Source organism: Neopelma chrysocephalum, unplaced genomic scaffold (genome assembly GCF_003984885.1).
Source record: "Neopelma chrysocephalum unplaced genomic scaffold, ASM398488v2 Primary Assembly neopelma1_96714, whole genome shotgun sequence".
NCBI lineage: Eukaryota > Metazoa > Chordata > Aves > Passeriformes > Pipridae > Neopelma > Neopelma chrysocephalum.
Genome location: NW_020925358.1, coordinates 405,946 through 431,224, shown reverse-complemented (window position 1 = coordinate 431,224; position 25,279 = coordinate 405,946). Strand labels below are relative to the sequence as shown.

Below are 25,279 nucleotides of genomic sequence, written 5' to 3'. Positions count from 1 at the left end.
TCTGTTTGCTGCCTCTATTGGCTACTCTCAGATGGTCAGAGAGAAGCCCTTCCTGTTAGCCCTGCCTGCACAAACTGCTGTGCAAACTGCCCTGCCACGCCCTCACTGACATGCCATGCCCCTGTTCACTGTGCTCCAAGTTGCTCGTACTCCTTGGAGCCGTTTAAACCTCCCTCGGTAGCTCCTGGCACAGCCCCCTGCTCTCCTGATTGGTTGCTGAGGACTTCTGTCTCAGGGCTGGCTGCTGCATGGGTTCCTTAACTCAGGAACCCCCCTGTACAGCTGGATCTCACCCTCTGGTTTTCCCTTCAGTCATGGCTGCTTGAGCCTCACCCCTACTATAGCTATAGGGAGCTGCAATCTTTGTTATATAATATTCAAGACAACATGCATGTTTATTAAAAAGAAAATGCTCAATTAAGAAAATAAAAAAGCATTAACATATCAATTTCATTTGCAACTGTCACTTATTTGAATTTAATTAAAAAAAATCTAAGACATATCAGAGATCAAACTGAGAGCAATGAAAAATAGACCATGAATAAAGTGCACTGAGATACTGCAATTAAAGCCATATTTAAAAATGCATATTCCTACACACTATTGCCAACAATCACGCAGAATCCCATTATTATTTGAAGGGTTCTCCAAAGAGACAATTGTAAGCAGAGGAACATGATGATGCAAAGCTGGGTCCTCTGAACCTTTTTCTTACTTGAAATTGATTAGTCAAGCAATTTAAACTATTAATTTGCAAAACAAAGAAGCAAATAATTGCAGCAAAAACGCCTTGTTTAAAACTTAAGATTGTTAAGAAATATAAATGTATTACTGATGCATATTTGTATATACTGCTAAAGATTATTTTCTGAACAAAATTAACACTTCAACTATGTTATCAAAATATTAAATCCTCTGTCCTGTATATAAGTCAAGTTACATCAGATTGTAGTGCTTGACAATGTTAGCATATGCATTTGTGTTGGAAATAAGTCTACTTACAACTGAGTCTGTATCTGGACACATCCTATTAAAAAAACAAACAAACAGAAAACAATTATAAAATGCACAAATTATTTCAGTCATACAGCTCTTGTACTTCCTTTAATATTTTCAATTCATTTGAAACATTGCACTTGCCCCATTTACCTTTCAAACTCTTAAAATTTTTGTTAACATAGAATCATAGAATGGTTTGGGTTGGAAGGGACCTTAAAGACCATCTAGTTCCAACCCCTCTGCCACGGGCAGGGACACCTTCCACTAGATTGGGTTACTCCAAGTCCCATCCAACCTGGCATTGAACATTTCCAGGAATGGAGCATCCACAGCTTCTCTGGGCAACCTTTGCCAGGGCCTCACCACCTCCACAGTAAAGAATTTCTTCCTAGTATCCAATCTAAACCTACCATCTTTCAGTTTAAAGCCATTATCCCTTGTCGTGTCATTATCTGCCCATATAAAAAGTCCCTCTCCCTCCTTTTTATAAGCTCCCTTCAGGTACTGCAATTAGGTCAACCTGAAGCCATCTCTTCTCCAGGCTTAACAATACCAATTCTCTCAGCCTTTCCTCAAAGGAGAGGTGTTCCATCCCTCTGACAATCTTCACAGCCTTCCTCTGGACTTGCTCCTTCCTGTGCTGGGGACTCCAGGGCTGGATGCAGTACTCTAGTTGGGGTCTCACAAGAGTGGAGTAGAGGGGCAGAATCCCCTCCCTTGACCTACTGGCCACGCTGCTTTTGATGAAGCCCAGGACATGGTTGGTTTCTGAGCTGCAAGCCCACATTGCCAGCTCATGTCCAGCCTCTCATCCACCAGCACCCCCAAGTCCTTCTCAGCAGGGCTGCTATCGATCAATTCATCCCCCAGCCTGTATTGATACCTGGAGTTGCCCTGACCCATGCGCAGGACCTTGCTCTTGGCTTGTTAAATCTCATGAGGTTCCCACATTCAACTGAATGGCATTTAAATAAAAGAAGCTGAAAGTTTATGCTAAAAACATTGCAGAAGAAAAATTCTTAGTAAATGCTGAAAACTGCAAATCACATCATAGTGAAAAAAAAATAATCAAAGGAAGTTGATAGTATCTTACTTCATTTTGGGTTAATATACTTTAAGACTCAGGTTTCTATGGATGATGTGCATAATAAATAAAAGTCACCAATCCTAATGAAATAGTCCACACCCAATTGCAAAACATTTTGGACAATAACCAGTTCTTAAAGCAATTAAGACTATTCTTAAAGGGATTCAGAGCTTCTCTCTTCTGGAATTTCGTTCTTAGATTGAGTTTGTGTCATGTTTTGAGAGCCCCAAAATCCAATTCCCGAGTCCTAGTCCCCCTCCCACATCTCAACCCAGTGTGAGATGGGTTTTCCAGACACCACACGAGACTCAAAATGGGGGGAAAGGGATATATTACAATACACTGTACAAATAAATATTACAGTACATTACATACACAATCTCAACTATCTCTACCATGACAAAACAGTATTTACAATGGATCAAATCTCTTCTCCCTTCCAAATAAAAGTCCAGGAGGGAAGAAGGAAAAGATCCTTTCCTCTCTCAGAGCAGCAAGTCTTTCTAGGGCAGCAGTGTCTCTTTCTCTCTTCCACGCAGCAGCTGTAGCTGGATCTTTGCCAATACACACGAGGGGATATCCAAGCCCCTCGGCCCTTTGTCTCCAAATGAGGGTCTTCTTTTCTGTGGGCTGCGTTTCCCAGGACAAAGGGCACGTCACCACGGTCATATCGCAAAGTACAGGGGTCTTCGTGACGGTCCTTATCTTCAGGGGTTTCAAGCCCCTTGCAGAGCTTCTGGTTGTGACTCAAGCTGGTTGCTAGCTTCTCAGCAGTGGGGGGGGGGAGAAGCCCTCCTCCACATTCCGTCCTGGCTGAGCTCTCAGGACGGCTGAGCTTCTTAGCTCCTCTTTCAGCAGTGCTGTAGCACTCTGAGACTCTTCTCAAGCAAGAGTCCATCTCCCTCCTCCTAGGAGGGGTCTCAAAGGAGTTTGGGGGAGTTTTGGTTGAGTCCTTACCCCAAAACTCTCTCTCTGTAGTGGCTTAGTCCTGCTCTCTGCTGCTGACTCTCTCTCGGCTCTCTCAGACAACTCTGTGTCTCTCTGCGTAGCTGCATACTTGTTTGCTGCTTCTTCGGTTCTTATCTGTTGGTTCTCTGCCACCGTTTCTCGGTCAGTGCTGTTCTTGCTGCCGCTTCTGCTGCTCACAGTGGAGAAAACATCCCCCAACTCATAGCCACAGGTACTTAGCCCAACCTTACACTGTTCCAAGTCCCTGTAGCCCCCCAACCGGGGGCTGGGGGCCATAGCCCCCGTGGGACTCCTGCCCCTTCCTCCTCGTGGCTTTCACAACATGGCTACTTCTCCAACAACAACTACAACTACTTTCTTTTCCGGTCTAAGTGTGATATGTTTATATTTTGCAGGAGCGCTGATTGGGTCAAACCCCAAGGGTCACCACCCCCTGGGGGTTTACCATTTTATAACTCTAGGGGAGAAAACGGTTTCCCCCCACCACAGTTTGTCAAGTCCACTTGCAGTCAAGCACCAGAAGATGCTGGAAAAAAAATAATAGAATATCCTCTTTGGAAACACTTTAAAAAAAGTTGTCAGCAGAAAGGCAGTGATTGCAAACACATTATTCTCAAGTGTTATATTTTTCTGCTATCATTTGAATTTAAGTTATAATATTTTTAAAAATTAATGACACTGAATCTCTCTCACTGATGTATGCAAAAACCGGAAGCAATTACATTTATAGTATGTCAAAATACTTGAGTAGAATACAGGTCCTCTCTAATCTGCATCCTGACAAATAAAGCCATAAGTGACAGTGTAACTGAACGACGGTGTTTTTATACAATCAAATTGAACATCTTAAATGTGTACTTATTAAAAAAAAAAAAGAGAGAAAGAAAAAATCAAATTTGTGGCTAAGTCATCTTTCCTGAAAGGCTAAATGGATTAAATGTAAAAATTACAGTGTCTTTTAAAACGTATACGAAAACTTGCTAACATGGAAGCATTAATATGGAATTCAGTACTGGTTGTTAAGAAATTGACAGTGAGATGAAGGATCTTGTCTCCTCTTGTATTGGGTCTGGCTGAGCTGGAGTTTATTTCCCCACAGTAGCCCTCACAGTGCTGTGCTTTGCATTGGCAGGTAGAAGGGTGTTGATAACACACTGATGTTTTGGCTACTGCTGAGCGCAGCACCAACACTGTAACATTCCTTCCTTAGTTGAGGGCAAGATCCTGGGAGGGGACCCAAGTAGGCCAGCTGACCCAAACTGACCAAAGGGATATTCCGTACCATATGACGTCAGCTCAGATATAAAAGCTGAGGCAGGCATTCATTGTCTCCAATGGTTGCCTGCTGAGAAACCATCATGCGTACTGAAGCCCTGCTTCTTGGGAGTGGCCGACCATCGCTGCTCATGGGAAGTAGAGAATAAACCCTGCTATCTTTCGCTTCTGCGCACGCAAGCTTCACTTCACTTTTTGCTTTAAATAAACTACCTTATCCCAACCCATGAGTTGTTTATTTCCACCTTACTCTCTCCCCTGTCCCGCTGGGAAGGAGAGTGATAGAGTGGCTGAGCGGGCACCTGACGTCCAGCCAAGGTCAACTCACCACACCTCTGAAAGGCCCCACACAAAAGGGAACAAGTTTGACCAAGTTTCTAATTGACTTATGTCTTATCTCCCTCTGCTGGTGTCATGGTTTCAGCTGCCCTTCCCCCCTATCTCAGGTTCGTGGGGGCCCTGAGTTAAAGCTGATTGGTCCCAGGACAGTCTTCCCTCAGGAACCAATCAGCGCTGGTTTTGTTCGCTCCTGTGAAAATTAGATATACACAGCTTGCTCGAAGTGAGTTGGCAGAGTTGGCAGTCAGTCTGCTGTTGTGTCTGAGTGTGTGTGTGAGAGGGCCTAGGGGTGGCAGGGCCCCCTTACCCCCCTGGGAAGAGAGGCCCTGGGTCCCACAGCTCTGGCCAAGCTAGGGCTGAAGGCAGCATGTAGGAGTGAGTGTGTGTTGTGAGGGAAGAGACTCACAACAGCTGAGGTAAGAGGGAGAGAGGCAGGCCTTCAACCAAGCCCTCTTCCCCCCCCCAGACAGACTGTAGAGCTCGGGACAGCTCGTAACTGGACCGAACTGCCTGTAGCTAGCTAGGGTTTTTTTCCCCCCACTGTAGGTGGGGGGTGGATTTTAAGGTTCAGTCTTTTAAGCTGAGCCAAGGAGATGGGCTGAAACAAAAGCTTGGTGCCAGGAGAAGAAAAAACTCCAGGTGAAATTGGAGACAGGCCAAGCAGGCTCAGAGGTGCTCTGCATCGGCTTTTGGACGTAGACTGCCGAAATTGAGAGCTGCAGCAGCTAGAGAAGAGTGAGAGAGCCAACTAGCAGCAAGCGAGTTCCAGGTAAAGACTCAGAACAGCATCTTACCCTGGGAGGAAACCTCCACGAACCAAGGAGGAAGGACAGAGCTATCTTCTTGGACTTCGTGAGGAAGAAAAGACTTCAGCAAAGAGCTGGAGGTTGGTGGGGGGTGATCAGAGAAATCCTTCTCCCTGATACCCCAACGAGAGAAAGACTGTTTACCTATCAGCCTGAGAGCTTCTCCTGAACTGATTGTGGGAGGGGCTCGGAGGGATGATAGAAGTGTGTTAATATTGTATATATATAGTTGCTTTTAGTTTGTACAGAATTTATTTGTATAGGAATAAATGTATATATTTTCCCTTCCCCCATACAGAGGTGTGCCTGCCTGAAAATTTCTCTTCGGTGTTGAGGTAAATTGTGGGAAGGTGGGGGAAGCTTGGAGATTGGATTTTTGTGGGGGTAAAACCCCCACAGTTGGCTAAGCTGAATTCACAGTAATAGAAACAGCTATTTTAAAAGTTATTTTACAGAACAAAGAGACAACATATTAGATTTCTCTCAAAAGGTATAACAAAGAGATGTTATGATATCTGCTTTTAAAAGGCATCTGTACTCAAACAAGATGGCCTGAAGTCCATAAAAGTTCAGAAATATGAAAGATGAGAGGCAAACTACAATCAAAGCAATTCAATTCATAATGAAGATTTTCAAAATTAATGAGCTATTACGTCTCAAAAAGTAATGGCAGATCTAGTATCATTCAGATGACTGACAGCAGCTCACAGGATCTATTCTCAAGATACAAAGAAAATTTCAATAATCTGCAAATGCTAGTGAAGTGGAAAATGATATCAGGTTTTAGATGGAGGTGCTTTTACATCACTAGATACATGATCTTTCTTTTAAGATTAAAAAAATAGGTCATGCTTCTATTATAAGGTGGCATACTTCAGCAAATGGGGACTCTGTAAGGGAATTTAAGGGTTATAGTTAAAAACTAAAACAACCAAATCATGCAAAGCAGTGATTAGAAAAGGAAGTGAAATCCTTGACTGAACCTGTATAGCAATATATAATAGAATACATTGTGTATAGTATTTCCCTGTGTAAAACCATTACTAGATACAGTATGAATATATGTCAACACTTTAAAAACCTGTATTGATAAAGTGAAAAGCCTATAAAAAATGAGAACTTTTCTAGGTGTGGAAAGCCTGCCCTACACAAACTAAACAAGCTTACAGTCTAATTTAACAGGAGATTAAGAAAGGAGCTGGAGCTCCCCTGGGAGGCGAATCAGCTGACTAGAAAACCGAGCCCACTCATCCACGAGGGATTTAAACAGCTGCTGGGAGCACCAGAAACCCAGAGTGGGCAAACAGGGACGTGGCACAACAGTTAGCGAGTCACAGCAGTACAGCAGCTAGTGAGGCAGTTCGCACAGGCAGGGCAAGCAGGAGGGGCACAGCCACCTCCCAGATCTCTCGGGTGAGCTGGTTGTTTTTTTTTTTTCTCTTCTCCCACAACTCAGCTAAAGCCAGCAATGGTTTCCAAAAAAGTGAAAGCCATTGCTGCTGCTATCACAAGGAGTGTGTTAACACAGACGGAACCCCCCAAGAAGGACACCAAGAAGGACGCAGCTGTTCAGGTCACTGGCTGCGCAGAGTGTTTGAGCCTGACATTAGTACTAGAGGACAGCGTGAGTGGTGTCTGTGTACGATGTGAGCAAGTGAATGATTTGCTGTGCCTGGTGGCAGAGCTCAAGGAAGAGGTAGAGATGCTAAGAAGCATTAGGGAAAGTGAAAGGGAAATTGACTGGTGGAGTCATACCCTTTCAACCCCAAAAGAAGTCCAGCAGGAGATGGTGAAGCCCTGCCCCTCCTGCCATCAGGCAGATGGAGCAAACCAAGTAGATGGGGAGGAATGGAAACAGGTCCCTGACCAGAGAGGTAAAAGAATCCCCTCCCGACCCCCATCACCTCCCTGGGTGCCCTTAAAGAACAGATATGAGACCCTGGACCCAGAGAATCAGGTAAAGGACAGTCAAGAGGAAGATCTGTCTGAAGGGTCTCCTGGTTGCACCTCATCTACCAGACGGATTACAACCACAGCTATAAAGAAAAAAAGAAGGGTAGTTGTAGTTGCTGACTCCCTTCTGTGGGGAACTGAGGGCCCTATATGTTGACTGGACCCATCCCACAGGGAGGTCTGCTGCCTTCCCGGGGCCCGGGTGAGGGATATTAGTAGGAGACTCCCTCAGCTAATTCGGCCCTCAGATTATTATCCACTGTTGGTAGTCCAGGCTAGCAGTGATGACACTAATGGAAGAAGTACCAGGGTGATTAAAAAGGATTTCAAGGCACTGGATCAATTAGTTAATGGGACAGCAGCACAGGTGTTCACCTTGGTTCCTGCAGCAGCAGGGATGAATGAGGAGAGGAATAGGAAAACCCATCTTATCAATAGGTGGCTAAAGGATTGGTGCCACTGGCGGAATTTTGGTTTTTTTGACCATGGGGCAAATTCCATGGTACCTAGCCTTCTAGAGCCAGATGGGCTTCATCTATCTAGCAAGGGCAAAAGGACTCTAGCCCATAAGTTGGCGGGGTTTATCAGGAGGGCTTTAAACTAGGTTTGAAGGGGGAAGGGATTGAAACCAGGCTCTCCAGAGAGGAGCCCAAGGGTGGAAAGCCCAAGTTAAGAGTGAAATCAGCAGCCCAGATGGAGTGCATGTACACCAATGCACGCAGCATGGGTAACAAACAAGAGGAGCTGGAAGCCATCATACAGCAGGAAAACTATTATGTAGTCACCATCATGGAAACGTAGTGGGATGACTCGCATGACTGGAGTGCTGCCATGGATGGCTACAAGCTCTTCAGAAGGGATATGCAAGGTAGGACAGGTGGAAGGGTGGCTCTATATGTTAGAGAGTCTCTTGACTCTGTAGAACTTGAAGTCAGTAACAATAAGGTTGAGTGCCTGTGGATCAAAATCGGGGGAAGGCCAACAAGGTTGACATCCTGGTGGCTGTCTGGGCCACAGTGACCATGACATAATAGTTTTCAGTACTCAGGGATGTAAGGAGGGCCATCAATAAAGCCTCTACGCTGGACTCCCACAGGGCAGATTTTGGCCTATTCAGAAGACGGGTTCAGAGGGTACCTTGGGAAACAGCCCTTGAAAACAAAGGGGTCCAGGAGGGATGGACATGCTTCAAGAAGGAAGACTTGAACACACAGGAGCAGGCTGTCCCAGTGTGTTGAAAGGCAAGCCGGCAGGAAAGATGACCCATCTGGCTGAACAGGGAGATTTTGAAGGAAATTAGGGGGAAAAAGAGAGCTTACCGACCATGGAAAAAAGGGCGGGCTACTAAGGAAGACATTAGGAATGTAATTAGGTCATGTAGAAAAAAAATTAGAGAGAAGACGGCACAATTTGAACTCAATCTTGCCACTTCTGTTAAGCATAACAAAAAGTCTTTCTACAGATACATCAATAGCAAAAGGAGGGGCAAGGAAAACCTCCATTCTTTATTGGACATGGGCAGGAACATAGTTATCAAAGATGAGGAAAAGAATGAGGTATTTAACACCTTCTTTACCTCAGTTTTCAACAGTAAGACAGGTTGTCCTGAGGACAGCTGGCTTCTGGAGCTTGTAGACAGACATAATAGCCCCCCAGTTATCCAGGAGGAAACAGTTAGTGACCTGCTGAGCCACTTGGATCCTCACAGGTCTATGGGACCAGATGGGATCCATCCTAGGGTGATGAGGGAGCTGGTAGAAGAGCTCGCCAAGCCGCTCTCCATCATCTACCAACAGTCCTGGCTCACTGGAGAGGTCCCAGATGATTGGAAGTTGGCGAATGTCACGCCAATCCACAAAAAGGGCCAGAAGGAGGACCTGGGAAACTATAGGCCCGTCAACCTGACCTCAGTGCCCAGCAAGGTTATGGAGCAGATCATCCTAAGTGCAATTACACAGCACCTACAGGATGGACAAGGGATCAGACCCAGCCAACATGGGTTTAGGAAGGGCAGGTCCTGTCTGACCAACCTGATCTCCTTTTATGATCAGGTGACCCACCTGGTGGATGAGGGGAAGGCTGTGGATGTGGTCTATCTGGACTTCAGCAAAGCCTTTGACACCGTCTCCCACAGCATACTCCTGAAAAAGCTGGCAGCCCATGGCTTGGACAGGTGCACTCTGTACTGGGTTAGGAACTGGCTGGAGGGCGTGGCCCAGAGAGTGGTGGGGAATGGTGCTGCATCCAGTTGGCGACCGGTCACTAGTGCTGCCCCCCAGGGATCAGTGTTGGGCCCAGTTCTACTTAATATCTTTATTGTGATCTGGATGAGGGGATCGAGTGTACCATTAGGAAATTTGCAGATGACACTAAGTTGGGGAGGAGTGTTGATCAGCTGGAAGGCAGGAGGGCTCTGCAGAGGGACCTGGACAGACTGGAGAGTTGGGCTGATTCCAATGGGATGAGGTTCAACAAGGCCAAGTGCCGGGTCCTGCATTTTGGTCACAACAACCCCCTGCAGCGCTACAGGCTGGGGACAGAGTGGCTGGAGAGCAGCCAGGCAGAGAGGGACCTGGGAGTTTGGATTGACAGGAAGCTGAACATGAGCCAGCAGTGTGCCCAGGTGGCCAAGAAGGCCGATGGCATCCTGGCCTGTATCAGGAACAGTGTGGCCAACAGGTCCAGGAAAGTGATTCTTCCCCTGTACTCAGCACTGGTGAGGCCACACCTCAAGTACTGTGTATAGTTCTGGGGCCCTCAGTTCAGGAAGGATATTGAGGTGCTGGAGCAGGTCCAGAGAAGAGCAACGAGGCTGGTGAAGGGACTCGAACACAAGTCCCATGAGGAGAGGCTGAGGGAGCTGGGGCTGTTCAGCCTGGAGAAGACGAGGCTCAGGGGAGACCTCATCACTCTCTGCAACTACCTGAAAGGAGGTTGTAGCCAGGTGGGGGTTGGTCTCTTCTCCCAGGCAACTAACAGCAAGACAAGAGGGCATGGTCTTAAGCTCTGCCAGGGGACGTTTAGGTTGGATATTAGGAAGAAATTCTTTACAGAGAGGGTAATCAGGCATTGGAATGGGCTGTCCAGGGAAGTGGTGGATTCTCCGTCCCTGGAGGTTTTTAAGATGAGACTGGATGTGGCACTTAGTGCCATGGTCTAGTAACCACGGTGGTAATGGATCAAGGGTTGGACTTGATGATCTCAGAGGTCCCTTCCAACCCAGCTGATTCTGTGATTCTATGACTCGACGTTTATGTGCAGAGAAGTTTCTAATGATATGGAGTTCTATCATGTATAGCCTCTAACCAGATCATCAGCTGAAAATGAGATCAGACAAAATTTAGGCTAGCAACAAGATTTTTTTAAGAGGTCATAAATAACTATCATATATTTTACTCAAGCACATAATGGATCCTTTATTATTTGAAAACCCTACATTAAAATGAGATGTTCTCGTTAAATTAGAAGTTATGGATTAATCCAAGAATCTCTGCAAAAGCCTATGGCATATGGTACATAGAAGGTCAGTATCATGCAGTCATACTTAATTCTTTCTGTCCTCAGCATCTATTCATTTTTTTATTGTGTATAAATATAATAACAAATAATATAATATAAATCAAGTTTCAGTCCAACTTGTTGAAAGCAAATCAAACAGTTTTCCTATTTCAGAGTGGTTGTGCTGATTTATATTTTCTGATGACATCATGTCATGGAAAAACAAAATTTATTTTTTTTTCTAGAAAGAGACATCCATATTATCTTTCAACATTAAATAAAATTTCTTTGGGAAAAAACTGCATTCAGAAAGGTATTCAGATCCAATGGACAAGCATACAAAGGTACAAAGTGTTTCACATAGTACAGAAGCCAGTTTTCAGCCCTCAGTGTCTTTTTCTGTTACAAATCAAAGAAAAACATGATCTCTGAATAACGATACATTGAATGATACACCTAGGAAGAGTCAATTTGGAGCTTTTAGGCCCTTACTGTCTCCAGAAAGCTACTATTAAGAGCCCTGAATCTTTACTGGGACCAAATTACATTTCACCATCTGCCAAAGAATGGATGGAAGGAGATGCCTGGTTTGCAAGCAGGCTAATAACATGACATCAGATTAGCTTGAGTGTGGTAGCAAAATACATTTTTTGTAGGACAAGAAAAACTGAAAGCTATAGAACTCAATCATACAACGGTACTCAATACTATCAAAATCACTACTTTGCATTTAAGTAAATGCAAGAAACAAACAGCAAATGATCAAACATACTTTTTTTTGCAGCTATTTGATACTGCAACAGGTTTTAATCACAAAAAAGTGCAGCAAATAACTTTTAAAAGAGAATGGATTACTTTTAAAAAGGGAATTAAACCTATTTAAAATGCTAATATAATCAAATATTTATAACATTTTAATTGAAACATGCTAAACTAAATCATCGTAGGAAAAAGTAATTTTTTGTAACAGAATAGTATTCTCAGATTACTGCTCACTAAAATCACACTATATACAACATTTCTCAACATTTACTTCAGCATAATAAAGTACAGAAGAGATGGTGGAGGAAAGATTAAACCACAGAAAGAACAGAAATAGAGAGTGTCACGGTTTCAGCAAGGTCCAAAATCCAATTCTGATTCCTAGCCCCCCTCCCACATCTCAACCCCATGTGAGATGGGTTTTCCAGACAAAAACACGAGACTCAATATGGGGGAAGGAATATATTACAAAGACTATACACATAAATAAATACTATAATACACTGCATACAATCTTAACTCTATATCTATCTCTACCATGACAGTAATATTTACAATGGGCCAAATCTCTTCTCCCTCCAAATAAAAGTCCAGGAGAGAAGAAGAAGAAAAGACCCCTTCCAGTCTCTGAGCAACAGGTGTCTCTCTAGGCAGCAGGCTTTCTTCTTCTCTTTCAGGCAGCAGTAGTAGTTGCTGGCTCTCTGCCAGCACACACGAGGGAGGTCTTCCAAGCCTCTCTCGGCCCCCGTCTTCAAACAGGGGGTCTTTCCATGGGCTGCGTAACCCCAGACACGGCCGCTACACCATGGTCATATCACGAAGCACCGGGGTCTTCGTGACGGTCTGGTATCCTCAGGGGAAATCAAGCCCCTGTGCAGAGCTCCCATGCTCTGCCTCAAAGATGGCTGCCAGCTTCTCTGAAGCCTGGCAGCAAGGAGGGGCCAAGGTCACCCCCCACACACACACATTCCTTCGGCCGTCCTGGCTTATCTCTCAGGAGGCCATGAGCTTCCTAGCTCCTCTCAGCAGTGCATATTGCACTTTAGGACTCCTCTCAGTCCACCACCCCCTCCTCTTTCTCGGAGGGGTCTCTAGTGAGTTTGGGGGTTTTGGTTTGTCCAGTTCTTACCCTCCAAAACTCTGTTCCTGCTGCTGGCTCGGTTCTACTCCTGCTGCTGCTTCTTCCTTCTCTTCAGACATCTCTGTGTCTTCCATGCAGCATACCGGCTTCTGCTGCTCCTTTTGGTCCTTATCAGTTGGCTCTTTGCCACTGCTCTTCGGACGCTGCTGTTTCCGCTGCTGCTCCGTCGCTGCTCCCAGCGTCTCCCACTTCTACTTACAGGGGAGAAAACTCCCCCAGCTCCTAGCCACAGGCACTCAGTCCAGCTAACACTGTTCCGAGTCCCTGCAGCCCCCAACTGGGGCTGGGGGGGGCAGAGGCCCCCAAGGGGCCGGAGCCCCTTCTCCTCGTGGCCTCTACAACATGGCCACCCTTCTTCTCACAACAAGTACCACTGCTTCTCTTCCAGTCTCCAGAGATATGTTTATATTTTGCAGGAGCACTGATTGGTCAAGCCCCAAGGGTCACCACCCCCTGGGGGTTACCACTTTCAGCTTCAGGGGGAAAACCTGGCTCAAACCACTACAATTACATAAAAAAATAACACCCTAGAGCCTAATGGCATCATGACAGAGAGAAGAAAAAGCATTGCTTAGAAGCGTATCACTACTAAAACCAAGCACCAAAAGAAAAATAGCTATAAGGCACTTAGTATGTGCAAATAATTAGCATCTGCAGTTCTTAGGTCATTAATTTCAGCACTATATTAAAAACCAAGCCTGTTTAAAAAAAAATTAACAAAGAATGTATACTGAGGTATACTGACAATATCTCTATATTGCTATTATTTCTGTTAAATTGAAAGCTATTTTCTGTTAAATCAAATACTTCTACTGAGAAAACACATTTTAAAATTATGAACAAAATACACTGATGGCCTGGCACATCAGATCCACAGAGGTATAGAGCTTTGGTAGATATGGGTGCACAGTGCACACTGATGCCATCGAGGTACAGAAGTGCAGAACCCATCTGGATCTCTGGAGTGACAGGGGGATGCCAGGAATTATCAGTGAGTTTAACAGGGGACAAGTGGGAAAAGCACCCCATTGTGACTGGCCCAGAGGCCCCTTGCATCCTTGGCATTGATTACCTCAGGAGGGGATACTTCAAAGGGATACTTCAAAGATCCCAAGGGGTATCGATGGGCTTTTGGTGTAGCTACTGTGGCTACAGAGAAGATCAAACAATTATCTACCCTGCCTGGCCTCTCAAAGGATCCTTCCATCATGGGATTGCTGTAAGTCAAAGACCAACAAGTGCCCATTGCCACCAGAACATATAGTAACCATAACTACTAATACATAGAATTGTACCAATCCATCTAAGACAGAGAGTGTGCAGTAAATATGACAAAGGGTATATCTGGATGTATTGGGTTTGCATAGCAAGGTTTTGGTAGTGAGGGGGCTCCAGAGGTGGCTTCTGTGAGAAGACACAGGAAGCTTCCCTCATGTCCAACAGAGCCAATGCCAGCCGGCTCCAAGACAGACCTGCTGCTGGTCAAGGTCGAGCCCATCAGCAACAGTGGTAGTGCCTCTGGGGCAACATATTTAAGAACAGGGAAAAAACTGCAAAAGCAACTGTAGTTGGGAAAGAAGAGTGAGAATATGTGAGAGAAGAAACTCTGCATACACCAAGGTCAATGAAGGAGGGGGAGGAGGTGCTCCAGGCACCAAAGAAGAGATTCCCTGCAGCCCATGGTGCAGACCATGGTGAAGCAGGCTGTCCCCCTGCAGCCCACGGAGGTCCACGGTGGAGCAAAGATCCACTCGCAGCCCATGGAGAAGCCCCACACTAGAGTAGGTGGATGTCTGAAGGAGGCTGTGACTCTATGGAGAGTCCACACTGGAGCAGGTTCCTGGCAGGACCTGTGGTCCCATGAAGAGGTCCATCCTGGAGCAGGTTGTTCCTGAAGGACTGCACCCTATGGAAGGGACTTATGCTGCAGCAGTTCGTGAAGAACTGTAGCCTGTGGGAAGGTCTCACATAGAAGAATTTCATGGAGAACTGTCTCCCATGGGAGGGACCCCATGTCGGAGCAAGGGAAGAGTGTGAGAAGTCCTCCCCTGAGGAGGAAGCAGCGGCAGAAACAACATGTGATGAACTGCCATTAACCGTCACTCGCCAAGGCGAACAGGATCGTCCTGCAGTAGTGCAGGGGATTGAAGTGAGCAGGGCATATTTCTAGAGCCAGGGGAACCACAAGAGAGCACCGATATCCACGTGGAGTCGGCAGCTTGCCCTAGAGCAGTTGATTCAGCGTGGGTGGTGCCAGCGGTGACTGTTAAGTGGCAGTCACAGCAGTGACAACCAGTGGCTGTTCCCACTCTCTCATAAAGGAGCAGGTAGGAAGTGCAAGCAACCAGGAGCTCTGTGAACAGGGTGTGCGACAGCAGTTTGTGTGGCAGTTTGTGCAGGCAGAGCAAGCAGGTAGGTCTCCTGTCCAACCATCTGGGAGCAGCTAGCAGAGGCAGTGAACAGACCCAGTAGTTGGTGAAGAAGGGCACAATGAGGTCTTTTCATTCCCAATCTTACTAGCGTATGGTCCCTCAGGTATGCTTTCGACATATCACAGGGCTCATTTCCCTGTAGCTGTAGGAGTCACTGCACCAGCCATGTCAGAGGCTTCCACCCAGACAGACCTTCTGATGGTAGATGCAGCTCTCCAGGTCTCAGGTTGCTAGGAGTGCCTGATGCATCTCTGTGAGACTGGGGCTGACCTTTTGTAGAAGGTGTGTTATTGTTGATGAATTGTGTCGCTGGGTGAAGGAACTACAGGAGGAAGTGAACAGTCTGTGCAGCATTTGAGAGACTGAGCAAGAAATTGATACGGTATTCTCAGAGATGCTACAACCTCAGGAGTCTCAACCTCCCCTTGCAGTGGAGATGCAGGTGGGCTCAGAACCCTGTCAAGCAGTAATTTAAAGGTATGTTGAACATGAAGGCTGGAAGCTGGTCACTGCCTGTACACGGATGAAACCTCCTCCTCTTCCTGAAAACTTGAAGATGACAAGTAGGACTGGCACCTTTTACAACAGGTATGAGGCCCTGGAACTAGAAGGACAGTCAACTGATGAAGTGGATAAATGTCCTTCTGGGATAGAGGGGCCACTTGGGGCAAGACAGCCTACCTCCTGCATCATGACTTCATCTGTTCAGAAAAAAAGAAGGGTAGTTATTATAGGTGACTCCCTTCTGAGGGGAGTGGAGGGCCCGATATGCAGGCCAGACCCAACTCACAGGGAAGTCTGCTGCCTCCCAGGGGCTTGGGTAAGGGACGTTACTAGAAAACTCTCTAGTGTAGTACGGCCCTCTGATTATTATCCACTATGGGTTCTTCATGTCAGCAATGATGAGATAACAAAGAGAAGTCCAATCAAAAGGGATTTCAGGGCCTTGGGACGAAGGATCAGGAGCATAGGCAGTTTTTCCTCAATCCTTCCAGTAGCAGGGAAGAATATCAAAAGGAAGAGGCCGACCTATCAGATCAACATGTGGCTCCAAGGCTGGTGTTATTTGAAAGATGTTGGGATTTTTGACCATGGGATAGTCTATAGAACACCAGGTCTACTGACACAGGAGCTAGCAGGGCTCATTGATGGAGCTTTAAACTAGATTGAAAGGGGAAAAGGGACAAAACCAGGCTTGCCAGTGATCAGCAATGGGATGGCATGCCAAAATTTGAGGGACTGAGTGCCAGCAAGATCCTTCAATCTGCTCCATGAGGTGTTGGCTACAATGAACCACACTTGAAATGTTTCTGTACCAATGCGCACAGAATAATGAACAAGCAAGAGGAGCTCAAAGCCTTGGCCCAGTCCCTGAGATATGGCATCATCGGCATAAGCGAAACCTGGTGGGATGAGTCCTGTGACTGGTATACCATGATGGACGGTTACAGGCTCTGCAGGAGGGATGGGCAGGCGAGGTGAGGGGGTGGTATTGTATGTAATGGAGAGACTGGAATGTATGGAGCTTGCAGTTGGCAATGGCACGGTTGAGAGCCTCTGGGTAAGGATTAAGGGACAAATAAATAATGCAGATGTCATCATGGGAGTCTACTATAGATCTCCCAGCCAGGATAATGACTCTGAAGAAGTATTCTTCGAGGAACCAAGGGAAACCTCTAAATCAACTGCCCTTGTCCTTATGGGAGACTTCAACTTGCCAGATGTTAACTGGGACTATCACACAGCTGGTACAAACAGGTCCAGAAGATTCCTAAAATACCTGGATGAAAACTTCATGGTAGAGATACTAAGGGAGCTGACTAAGAAAAGTGCCCTCCTTGATTTGTTGCTTGTTAACAGAGTGGATCTCATGAGTAAAGTGGTGATTGGTGGACGTCTTGGCCACAGTGACCACAGAGTGAGAGCCGACTTCAGGCTACTCAGGGAATTAGTAAGGAAGGTCCCCTAGGAAAATGCTTTTAAAGGTGATGGGATCCATCAATGTTGAGCACCACCTCCTAAGGGCACAGGAGCAGCAATTCCAAAATGTCAGAAGTCAAGCAGGTGAGGCAGAAGGTCGACTTGGTTGAGCAGGGATCTTCTGGAGTTAAGGCAAAAAAAAGAAAGTGTATGCCCAGTGGAAGCAAGGTCAGGTGACATGGGAGGAATATTGGGATGCTACTTGCCACTGTAGGGAGAAAATTTGTGCGGCCAAAGCTCAATTGGAGTTGAAGCTGGCCAGTACTGTGGGGGACAATAAAAAGAGGGTTTTTAAAATATGTTAATAGCAAAAGGCAGTGCAGAAATAACATTGACCCATTACAGGATGAGGATGGTCACCTCACAAACAGGGACAGAGACAAGGCAAAGAGGTTTAATGCTTTCTCTGCTTCTATCTTCAACACGGATGATGGGCTCTGGGGGTCCCAGTGCCCTGAGCTGGAGGACCATGACTGCAAGAATGATCAACTCCCAGCTGACCCTGAACTTGTGCGGGATCTGCTGCTCGTGCTGGATCCCTATAAGTCTATGGAGCCTGGTGAGATTCATCCCAGGCTACCAAAAGAGTTGGCTGATGTCATCATGAGACCTCTCTCAAAGATTTCTAAACTGTCTTGGGAATCTGGAAAGGTCCGAGTGGACTGGAAGCTGGCTAACATCCCTCTTTTCAAGAAGGGCAAGAAGGAGGACCCTGGAAATTACAGGCCTGTCAGTCTCACTTCAGTGCCTGGTAAAATTATGGAGAAGATTGTTCTGGAAGCTACTGAAAAACACCTGAAAGATAACGTCATCATCGGTCACAGCCATCATGGCTTCATGAGAGGAAAGTCCTGCTTCTCAAACCTGATTTCCTTCTATAACAAGGTAACCCACCTAGTTGATCAAGGCAAGCCAGTTGATGTAATCTTATGGGATTTCAGTAAAGCTTTCGATACTGTCTCTCACAGGATCCTTCTGGACAAAATGTCCACCACACAGCTGGATAAACACGTCATGTGGTGGGTGAGCAACTGGCTCACAGGTCAGGCACAAAGGGTTATAGCAAATGGGGTGTCATCAGGCCAGCTGGTCACTAGTGGGGTTCTTCAGGGCTCCATTTTAGAACCTGTTCTCTTCAACATCTTCATAAATGACTTGGATGCAGGACTCAAAGGTATACTAAGTAAATTTGCTGATGATACTAAATTGGGAGGAGCTGATCACTCCCTTGAAAGCAGAGAAGCTCTGCAGAAAGACCTTGAAAAATGAGAGGGCTGGGCAATCACCAACCATATGAAGTTCAACAAGGGAAAGTGCCAGATTCTGTACCTGGGATGGGGCATCCCTGGACATAAGGACAGACTGGGGAATGAGAGGCTAGAGACCAGTGCTGCAGAAAGGGACCTGGTGGTCCTGGTGGACAGCAAGTTGAATATGAGCCAGCAGTGTGCCCTGGCAGCCAGGGGGCCAACTGTGTCCTGGGGTGCATCAGGCAAAGCATCGCCAGCCGGTTGAGGGAGGTGATTGTCCCGCTCTGCTCTGCACAGGTGAGGCCTCACCTTGAATATTGTGTACAGTTTTGATCACTGCAATATAAGAAAGATATAAAGCTATTAGAGAGCATCCAAAGGAGGGCAATGAAGATGGTGATGGGCCTTGAGGGGAAGCCATATGAGGAGTGGCTGAGGTCACTTGGTCTGTTCAGTCTGGAGGAGAGGAGGCTGAGGGAAGACCTCATTGCAGTCTACAACTTCCTCATGAGGAGAAGTGGAGGGGCAGGCACTGATATCTTCTCTGTGGTGACCAGTGACAGGACCTAAGGAAATGGCCTAAAGCTGTGTCAGGGGAGGTTTAGGTTGGATATTAGGAAAAGGTTCTTCACTTAGAGGGTGGTTGGGCACTGGAACAGGCTCCCCAGGTGTAACAGACAGATAACATAGAAATGCCAAAAAATAATGTTTTGCCATTGTTTCTGCCTGTCAAAAAACTTCCTACCAAAAATTGTCTGACAGCTTTCTACCAGAAGTTCTCACCAGAGCTTCCTGCTGGAGTTTTCCTGCCAAAAGATCCTTTATTGTTCATGGTTATCATATCTCTTTGAACATCTGAATACAGCTATGTGCCAAGAAATCACATACAACCTCCTTTGAACACTATAAAAGTTGAGGAAAAATTTGAGAAAGGTAGGGAAAGAAGAGTGGGAAAGGCAATTGGCTACTGCAGCCGAGAGTCTCTCCCCACCTCGCCCTCACCTTTTCTCCTGCCACCATACACTGCCTGCCTGCCACCAGAGACTGGAACCCTGCTGGCCCGGAGAGGTCCGTATGCTGCCTGCCTGCCACCGGAGAACTGGAAGTCTTCTGGTCCGGAGAGGACTGAGACCCACCATGCGACATGCGTGAGTTATATCTACCCTTACCATAGTTCTGAGGGCTGAAAGGAGTAGTTGAACGGGACCCTGCACGGCCTGGGATACAGCTCGGCGTAAGCAGTGAAACCCACATCCTGGCTGCATTCCAGAGAGCTAAAGCTGTTAAGACACCCCCACGCACCCCCCCAACACATCCCTGGCAGTTAAAGAGATAACATAGGAAAAAGCAGTAGAGACAGAGGAAAAAAAAAGGCAGAAAACAGCTTCTCCCCCCCACACACACATACAGATCAGCTCAGTGAAAGGTAGTTTTTGGTGGTATCTTTTCTCTGCTTCTAGAAGTAATGTTAGCATTTTCCACCTTTTCTTATTTTTTCCTCTTTCTCTTTGCATCTCTTAGCAATTAATAAAATCAGTTTTGGTATCAACAGATAACTTGTATGAGTTTTAATTTTGCTCAAGGGAATATTCAAATCTGAAGTTCTTTCTGCAACATTTGAGCAGATTGTAACATTTCTTTATTGGCGTCACGTGACAGGATTCTCTTGAAGCAAAACTGTTCATTCCAAAACCTGATAATTGTTAATTTTTGTGATCGATCATTTTGTGATAGACAAACAGGGTAAGGTACCTTCCTTTTTGACTTTGACTGTGTGACTTTAGGACTTTGACTTTACAAGTTTTTTTTCTGGTTTTGTTTTGTTTTTGAAGTTAATGTGCACATTGTAACTTAGTACTTTCTGGGGAGAAAGGGGTGAAATTTTGGAAATTAACTTTTATGAGGGGCCCTCCAGATAAGCTCACCCTGCTTTTGGTTGTAATGTAACTTTTAAGAGGTAACTCTCCAGAGGAAGGAGCAAGACTTTGGGAAATTTGCTGTAACTTTCAAGGGGTGCTCTCTGGGGAAGATCGCTCCGAACTTGTAACTTTTAAGAGGGGCCTTTCCAGGGAGAGGAGTGAGGAACTTTGGAAATTTGCTGTAACTTTTAATAGGTAACCCCTGCAGATGTATTCACTCCAAATTTGTGGTAACATGGAAGATAATGTGCAAGCGCTTACTAATCTATTAGATGAATTTGGCGCCAGGCCATCTCCTCAGGGAATGGAATGGGGACAAGATAATTGGTATAATATTCAAGCAATTGTTGATCGAATCTCTACCCTGCAGGCAGGGGCGAGAAAAAGTAAAGGAAAACCTATCGTTTGTTCAGTATTAGGTGCAGTTGTAATAACTGCAATTAACAACAAAGAACAGCAGCTAAAAGCTCACATGGAAGTGGTTAACTCACTGCAAGACTTGGTTAAATCTTTGCAGATGCAGCTAGAGGAACAAGAGGCTACTGTCAATGTCCTCCAGGAAGAGATAAGGAATGAGAGGGCTACAGCCCATGTGCTCCGAGAGGAGCTGTATGCAAGGTTAATGAGAGAAGGAAAAAGGGAGTCAGAGCTGGAGTCATCTAAAGAAACATACCCCCTCTCTGACTTAAAGCCTTTGCGTGACCAAGTGGAAAAGCTGTCAGTGTCGCTCCATCCCCTAATTAAAACAGAATACACATGAGGGCTTGGATGACGATACACCTCAAATAACTACACAAGAAGTTCCTTATACAGCAACTGAATTAGCTAAGTTAAAAAAGGAATATAGCAGAACCCCTAAAGAATCTGAGACTGAGTATGCTTGGAGAGTCTCTCTTACTGGGGGTGACCAAATTTTGTTATCAGAAAAAGAGGCTGAAGGTTTTTGGGGAGCCGGAGTTTTCCTGACCACAGGAGATAATCGTGCACCCTGGTCCCTTACCCAAAGAGCAGCCTATTGGGCCGGTGGACTCAACCCCCTAGAAAGGGGAGATCCCCTGGCTGTGGTGGGAAATGTTAATCAGATTGTGGAAAGTGTGCAAAAGGCTGCTTGTTTACAAATGAGGTATGATAGGGAATTAACACCAAGATGGGAATCCCCTATGATGCTACCTGTAGACCCTGAAAGAATGATTCCCCTTATCCGAGGTCTCCCTGAGGCTATGAAATCCATTGGCATTCAGTTAAAAGGACAAATAGAAAGCCTCACCAAAGGGGAAAGAACTGCAACCACCTTAGAAGCAGCTTTAACTCCCAGTTACCATGGAGAAAATAAGATTTGGACCTGGGGGGAGGTCATCATCATGGCTAGGCTTCGCGAACGAAGATTTGGGAAGGGCTCTACCCATTTTTCATGCAAGCGCGTTGGTGGCTGAAAAGGCCAATACGAGAAAGGCAGGTCCGGTTGCAAAAGACACAGCAGAAAGACTCCTTAGATGGTATAATCTGCAAGGTTCGATTCTTTCTGCGTTGTCTTTTCTCCTCAAGAGTGATCCTGCGTGCTTTCTCAAAAGCATCAGCAGCGTTATAAATGGTCTGTCTCCAGGCCTCCCGATTAGAGGCCAGAGTGGACCAGTTATGGTGATCAATATGCCCAAGGCTGAGTTGTTGCTTCAGGGAGTCCTTGTATCTTTTCTTTGGAGCTCCTCTCTTGCGACAGCCAGTGGCAAGTTCACCATAGAGCAGGATCTTAGGGAGGCGGTGGTCCTTCATCCTAGAGACGTGCCCTGCCCATCGCAGTTGCGTTCTCAGCAACATGGCCTCAATACTCGTAATTGCTGCCTGTTCAAGAACAGATGTATTGGTCACATAGTCTGACCAATGGATGTTAAGGATTGTACGGAGGCAGCGTTGATGGAAGCGTTCTAGGAGACGCAGGTGGTGGCGGTAGATGACCCATGATTCGGAACCATATAAAAGAGTAGACAACACTATGGCTCTGTAAACACTGATCTTGGTGCTTTTCTTCAAGTGTTTATTACGCCATACTCGTTTATGGAGTTTTCCAAAAGCACTATATGCCTTCGCTAACCTATTGTCTATCTCCCCATCAATCTTACCATCTGAGGAGATGAGGCTGCCTAGGTAATTAAACTGTTGGACTGAATTGAGTTCTGACTGGCCGATGGTGATGTGGGGATGGTGGGGGACTTCCTGAGGTGCAGGCTGATGGAGAACTTCTGTCTTCTTTAAGCTGACTTCCAGCCCAAAGAGCTCAGCAGCCTCTGCAAAGCAGGATGTTAAACGCTGCAGAGCTGCTTCTGTGTGGGCAACAAGGGCGGCGTCATCAGCATAGAGTAGCTCCCGGACAAGATGGTTAAGGGTCTTAGTATGGGCCTTCAGTCGCCTTAGGTTGAATAGGCTTCCATCAGTACGATATCGTATGTAGATACCGTCCTGATCATCGAGGTCTGCCGTGGCCCTTTGGAGCATCATACTGAAAAAGACTGTGAATAGGGTAGGAGCGAGAACGCAGCCTTGTTTCACACCATTCTTTATTAGAAAGGGCTCAGAAAGTGTGTTGCCATATCTGACTTGGCCGTGCTGATCCTCATGAAGTGAGATGATCATTTTAAGGAACTTGGGGGGACAACCTAAACGTTCCAAAATCTGCCAAAGACCTTTTCTGCTCACAGTATCGAAAGCCTTGGTGAGGTCGACAAAGGTTACATAGAGACCTTTGTTCTGTTCCCTACACTTCTCTTGCAGTTGTCTGAGAACAAATATCATGTCTGTGGTGCTCCTGTTGGCTCTGAAGCCACACTGACTTTCAGGTAGAATTTCTTCTGCTATAGCGGGTATTAGTCTGTTCAGGAGTATTCTTGCCAAGATTTTGCCAGCAATGGAGAGCAGAGTAATACCACGGTAGTTTGAGCAGTCTGATTTAGTACCTTTCTTCTTATACAAGGTGATGATGACTGCATCACGAAGGTCTGATGGTAGTTCGCCTAGTTCCCAACAGCGCACCACAAGCTCATGAAATTTAGCATGGAGTGCAAGGCCCCCATGTTTCCAGACTTCAGGTGGGATTCCATCAACCCCAGCTGCCTTGCCGATTTTCACCTGCTGTATGGCCTTGAGGATTTCTCCTAGAGTGGGGGCAGTATCCAATTCGTATTTCACCGGTTGTTGTGTGATGGACTGAATTGCTGAGTCTTGTACTACACGGTTGGTACTGAAAAGAGTCTGAAAGTGTTCAGACCATCTATTCAGAATGGAGGTTTGATCTGTCAGAAGCGTTTGACCATCTGCACTGAGTAGTGGGCTTTGGACTTGGTATGTAGGCCCGTATGCTGTTTTCAGGGCCTCATAGAATCCTTTGTGATCCCCTGTATCTGCACATAGTTGAGTTTTTGCAGCTAGATCGGTCCACCATTTGTTCTGGATGTCACGGAGTTTCTGTTGGAGCTTGCTGCAAGCAAGACGAAAGGCTGTTTTTCTAGCGTGACAGGATGGCAGTGCAAGGTGTGCTTGGTGGGCAGTTCTCTTCTTCCTCAACAATTCCTGGATTTCTTGATTATTTTCATCAAACCAGTCCTTGTTCTTCTTGAGGGAGAACCCTAAGGATTCTTCAGAGGATTGGAGGATGCTACTTTTAATATGCTGCCAAATTGTTTCGGGAGAGGAAACTGCAGAATCTGTGGAATGGTTATCAAGCTTAGTTTGAAGGTTTGCCTGGAATCTTTCTCTTACTGTGGCTGATTGGAGATCATTAACTTGGAGTCTTCTCCTTGGGATACTGCCCCTCTTGGGTTTGAATTTGAGATAAAGGTTGAGTTTACAGCGCACAAGCCGATGGTCTGTTTGACATTCTGCGCTGGGCATCACGCGGGTATGGAGGACATCGCGGACATCTCTCCGTCGCACCAAGACATAATCAATGAGGTGCCAATGCTTAGACCTGGGGTGCATCCAGGTTGTCTTCAGACTATTTTTCTGCTGAAAGATAGTATTGGTGATGGTGAACTGTTGCTCCGCACAGAATTCTAGCAGAAGTCGACCATTATCGTTGCAGTTTCCAACACCATGCTTGCCTAATACTCCTTTCCAGGCTTCAAAATTCTTACCTACTCTGGCGTTGAAATCACCAAGGATAATGATCTTATCATCTGCGGGCACCTTTTGGGTAAGACAGCGCAGGTCAGTGTAAAATTTATCTTTTTCAGCAGGGTCAGCTTGGAGAGTTGGGGCATATATACTGAAGATGACAACGTGTTGCTTGTTGTTTAGTGGAAGGCGTAGGGAGATAATGCGGTCAGAGTGACCTGTCGGCAGATTTTCGAGTTTAGGGACAATGGAGTTTTTGATCATGAAGCCGACACCTGAGAGATGTTTTTCGGTTCTGGGCTTACCTGACCAAAAGAGTGTGTAACTGGCACCATGTTCTCTGAGGCTGCCTTCCTCGTGAAGGCGAACTTCACTGAGAGCAGCAATGTCGATGTTGAGACGAGCCAGTTCATGGGCAATTAGGGCAGAACGTCGCTCAGGACGTCCACTATTGGCAGAGTCGAGCATGGTTCTGATGTTCCAACATGCTAGAGTTAATTTGAGTACACCTTTGGAGGCAGGTGCATGCCTTTGTTTTTTGCTCTTTGTGCGACCGCATTGGAAGAAGATGCCCGTCGGTCTGCGGTTAACCAACCGGGTGAAGGTGGAGATGAGCTTTGTTTAGGCCACCTTTTCTAGGCCCCTCTCCGAGTGGAGCAAGCAGTGCTGTCCTTGAAAAGGCTGCTTGGTCGTTCAGGGTGCTGCCCCAAGAGACTCTCATCTCCGTCAGTCTCAAATGACCAATATCCTGAACCGCCTGCATGC

At 46.1% G+C, this 25,279-nt stretch overlaps 1 protein-coding gene across 1 annotated transcript in view; it reads right to left on the bottom strand.

The window, feature by feature from the left end:
- The window catches only part of LOC113981706 (F-BAR domain only protein 2-like), a 240,011-nt gene that overhangs the window by 39,204 nt on the left and 175,528 nt on the right, over positions 1-25,279 (bottom strand). The window contains exon 11 of the mRNA XM_027709262.1: positions 1,003-1,027. Within this exon, the coding sequence (XP_027565063.1) occupies positions 1,003-1,027 (25 nt within the window). The remainder of the gene's footprint in view (positions 1-1,002; positions 1,028-25,279) is intronic.